At 35.4% G+C, this 4,662-nt stretch overlaps 1 protein-coding gene across 1 annotated transcript in view; it reads right to left on the reverse strand.

Annotated features, from left to right (window-relative positions):
• Positions 1-1,830: 1,830 nt before the first annotated feature.
• Positions 1,831-4,662, reverse strand: part of CDH19 (cadherin 19, type 2) — a 64,678-nt gene continuing 61,846 nt past the window's right edge. The window contains exons 9-10 of the mRNA XM_006837583.1: positions 3,909-4,160; positions 1,831-2,321 (exon numbers count right to left, since the gene is read on the reverse strand). Of these exons, the coding sequence (XP_006837646.1) occupies positions 1,831-2,321; positions 3,909-4,160 (743 nt within the window). The remainder of the gene's footprint in view (positions 2,322-3,908; positions 4,161-4,662) is intronic.

Genomic DNA, 4,662 nt, shown 5'->3' on the forward strand with positions numbered 1-4,662 from the left:
CTTTCTCCTGCAAAGTAGCTGGCAGATTCAAACTGCTAAACTTGTGGTTAGCAGTACAACACATAACCCACAATTCTGTCATCACAGAATTTTTCTCAGCTTGTATAATTCTGTATTACTTGAAACAAAAAAAAAAAAATTTAAGGATGCTCTGGTTGAGGTTTTTTTGTTTTGTTTTGTTTTTGTTGTAACTGTTTCCTAAGTGAGTAATGATATAAACACTTACAAATTATCTGCATGTATTTAATAATTTCACAATTCATTATACTTCAAACCAGGTTTACTCCAGTTTTTTTAGTGTAGTGATATTTGGGTTGCCAACCTAACATTGCCTGATTCATGTTATTGAAACTCTCTTCTCGGCTATATTGCATGGGTATTTAAGTTTGAAAGTACAGAGAAAAGTAAAATTCATGTTTTACTTAGCCAACTGCTCTACCCATAGTTCAAAATTATTGGAAATATTTTATTTAAACATACAAGGCCAATTTGCTTGTGCTTAGCCCCACATGGTATTAGTCTGAAATTGTCACATAAACCAAGCACAAAACCACCACCACTTTCTGTCTTATCAAACTTTGAATTTGTGATCCCACTTTGACTTGCATAAAATAGAGATCTTTTTTAAGAAGGTAGATTAAAATTAAAGTGTTTTATTATCTTATTATCTAATGTTACCATAAAGCTTTATGTCCAGCAGCTTAGCTTTTACTTCTTTCATAATGTTGCAATAAAACTTACTATTGTACCTAATTTTATAGTGCATAATAAAAAATGACACTGAAGTATCAGTCATTTTCTAAGCTCTTTATGAAAAAGGAATCGTTGAGACCACATCATCCTTTATTTTATGCATGGCAAAAGACAGTGCAATTGATCATAATATTTAAGATGAATATTAATTTAAGCTTCAATCTACTACTCATTTCATGTGTCGATGTCATTTTTAGTCATAATAAAGTTTACTTAACTAGTTTAAATACTTTCCACAAGTTTCTAATGGTGTAAATGTCATGCTGGACGAATGTTGACAGGGATTTTGCCTTTCATTATGTTTTGATATAGTACAAAAGTATGTTTGATTGCGTATGAAAAGCATCTATAAAAATTTCTTAAATATATTTGCATGTTCCCTTTTTATACAAAGCTGTAATATCAGAAATAATACATATATATGCAAAGTAGTTTTGATCAATTAATATGGATCCCTATCTGTACAAATTTGAAATCCCTGTAGAATGTCAAACTGCAATGAGTCATCAAATCTCTGTCAGTACTGAGCTTACTCATATACAGAAAATAGTTTTTAAAAGGTGTTATACAATCACTCACATTCTCTCAGGGGCTTCAGAGTATCTTTATATAATATCAGGAATTTAAAACACGTAAGCACTTTACATTTTAAGTTACAAAGGAAAGAAATGATATGAAGATGAATAATCCAGTACTTTTCTTCTTAACAATTCCAAACTTTTGAGAATATGGATTGAATTGTATTGAAAGAAATCTAACAGACCTCTTCAGTGATATGTCAAAGCCAGTTGGTTGTGGCACCCAAGACCTTATTAATAACATCTCTCCCAAACTCTCCAGTCAACGATGATAGCACATGGGTAGCTTGAAATGACCTTGGGCACTTATTCTAAGGAAGTCAGCAAACACTAAATACTAAGGTTATGGAGTTATTTTGTTGTTTATTTGTTTTCTAGTTTCCTTTTTTTCAGAGTCAATCAATCAATGCACAACCAAGGACAGATGTTGCCCTCCTGTGTCCTTTATAGGTTTATCAACATACATCAGCATCTTTTATACTTGCATAACAATAAGACCTTAACTATTTGACTGCATTGGAGAACCAAACAAGCAAGCTAATCTTTTAAAGCGAGGTCCCAAGTCATTAAGGTAATCAAAGTTTTCATCCTGATTAGAGATTTCTGATCCCAGGGAACTCAGGGATGCAGCTAAGGACCCCGTTCCCTCAAAAGCATAGGTCTGGAGAGAATCAAAAGGCGGGGCACAGGGGTCCATGTTGGCTTCTTCGAGCTTTTCGAGAATGAATTTCTTGAATATGGCGCTGTCGGGGCCCACCTGCAGAGACTGTCTGTATAGGCTCGGGATCTGCGAGGGCACCTGTCGCCTACTCTTGCGTTCGCGCATGAACGTGCTGGTCCTCAATTCGGCAATGTCAAATGCCTCTGTATCCTCTTCTCCGCCCCCTTCGTCGTCATACCTGAATATATTCTCTCTGAAATCCTCACCTTTCTCAGGAAACAGAGTCTGTTTTCTTCTTTGTTTTAGACCGAGGATCAAAAAAATACACCCTAACAAAGAAAGCATATCCAAATATTTAATGTAACATCTAGTTTCATTTAAAATGTAGTATTTATTGTCTGCAAAGTATATGCTGAGCATAGCTCAAAAAACTGAGCATTTATTCACGGATTGAATCCGTCTGATGCCATTATGGCGATCTGCAATTGCGTCAATTGAACTCATTGTGATTCCTCTGGGACAGAGAAGGACTGTCTCAGTGGTCTTTACAGTAGCAGATCACCCCAAGTCTTTTCATCCACGGACAGCTGAGTAGGTTGAAACACCCATTGTTTATCCCTGCACAACCAGGGCTCCTTGTGATACCCATTTTCATTATTGTAATCTATTAAAGATTAGAGAAATGGGGCACATGGTCCTTAAATAGCATACCAAGGACCACTCAGCTAGGACTTAGAAAACCGGGATTCAAAACTAGATAATTGGACTACATCCTATGCTCTGTCATACCATATTAATTTCAGAAATTCCAAACTATACGTTTTTGAATCAGAATACTAATTTGGCCTGAATCAACAATTAATAAAGTTAATTTTAATATCGTGTAAAAATAAAAAAAAAATCTTAACAGTCTGTATTTTAAAGAAAATTCTATGTGTATCAAAGAGAGTCAACTATCACTCCATCTTCGTGTTTATGTTGTTGTTGTTAAGTGCCGTCGAGTCAGTTCCGACCCATAGCGACCCTGTACAGGGTTTCCGAGGGTGTAAATCCTTACGGGAGTAGAAAGCCTCATCTTTCTTCCACGGAGCGGCTGGTAGTCGAACCGCTGACCTTAAGGTTCGCAGCCCGATTTGTAACCACTAATTTCCTAAGTGGAGCTTAAAACAGTTATGAGTTCTTAATACTTATTATCAGGAGAAAAATGAAACTTTCTGCTCCTGCAAAGACTCAAAAAGCTTAGGAAACCCTATACAGGGCTACTATGAGTCAGAACAGACTCGGCATTTCATAAAAATAATATTTATTATCATAAAAAAATAAATATGTGCTGTTTTACATTTAACTTACATTTTAATATTTTGAAATGTCGTTGTTAAGTGCCATCGAGTCAGTTTTGACTCATAGCAACGCTGTAAAGGGTACCAACTGAATAGAACCTAGTAAAAGCAGGTTACAGATGGAGTCCTGGTGGGGTGCTGTAGGATAAAGCACCGGACTTCATGTTTAGTTTGAACAACATGGTCAGAGTTCAACCTCAACAGCCACTCCTTGAAAACCCTATACAGGGTCACTATGCATTTTAAAAACAACATTTTTCACTTAGTACATTTGCTTTCATAATTGTAACACATTCAGAAGAGCAGTTAAACACAGATATCCACTAATCTTCTTTTGGAATGAAGTATTTTTATATATGGAGTCCTGTTGTAGCACTGTGCGTTAATGCACTGGATTGCAAAGTAGGTTTGAACCTCAAGGTCAGTGGTTCAAGTTCACCAGCTGCTCCTCAAAACCCGGTAACAGTCACTATGGGTCAGAAGTGACTCAATGGCATTTAACAACAGCAACAATTTTTATATATACATCATCTTATTTCAAATGAATGGAAAGATGTGCTAGTGAGCACCACTTACCAAATATTACCATAACGCAGATCAGTACAGCAATGATGACTTCCGTCCTGAACCCCATTGAAAGCATATACTCCCTGTTACTGCAGGTCTGTGTGCTACCGGTCTCATCACAGGCACAGACGTAGATGGTAAGGGTGTTTGTGCTCGTAAGTGATGGGATTCCATTGTCGGCAATTAAAATAGACACATAGAAGACAGGTTCTTCTTGCAGGCTGAAGCCAGTTCTGTTAGTCAAAATGACAGCTGTGTTGTCTAAAACAAAATCCATGTGAATACTTTCTAAAAGTAGAATATAAAAGAGCTCATACATACCGTGGACACTAAGGATATTAGCATAGCAGTGTGATTAAATAAGATCTAATGAAAGGAAGAGAATTTTCTGATTAATAGCTAATGATTCACAAAACCTATCTTTACTCTTTTTAATATTATATAATTCTAATTAAGTAGTTAGATGAATTATTTAAATCAGTTTTAGATTGAGACAATAGGTGTGGAACACAGAAGCAAAAAACAGCTTTTATCAAATGCTGATATTGTATAGGCACATTTTAAATAGCTGAGACCCATAGCTTTCACAAATACTGCAAATAAATTACACATTCAAAATTTACCTAACAGAAAATTATCTCAGCTAGTGCATTTCTAATGAAACAAAAGGGTACTGTTATTAGTAGAAAACTCAGATTTCATTTCACTTTGACAGCATTAGCCAATCTTTATATATAAAATTATATATATTATATATATAAAA

This window comes from Chrysochloris asiatica, unplaced genomic scaffold, assembly GCF_000296735.1.
Source record: "Chrysochloris asiatica unplaced genomic scaffold, ChrAsi1.0 scaffold00021, whole genome shotgun sequence".
In the NCBI taxonomy this organism is placed as follows: domain Eukaryota; kingdom Metazoa; phylum Chordata; class Mammalia; order Afrosoricida; family Chrysochloridae; genus Chrysochloris; species Chrysochloris asiatica.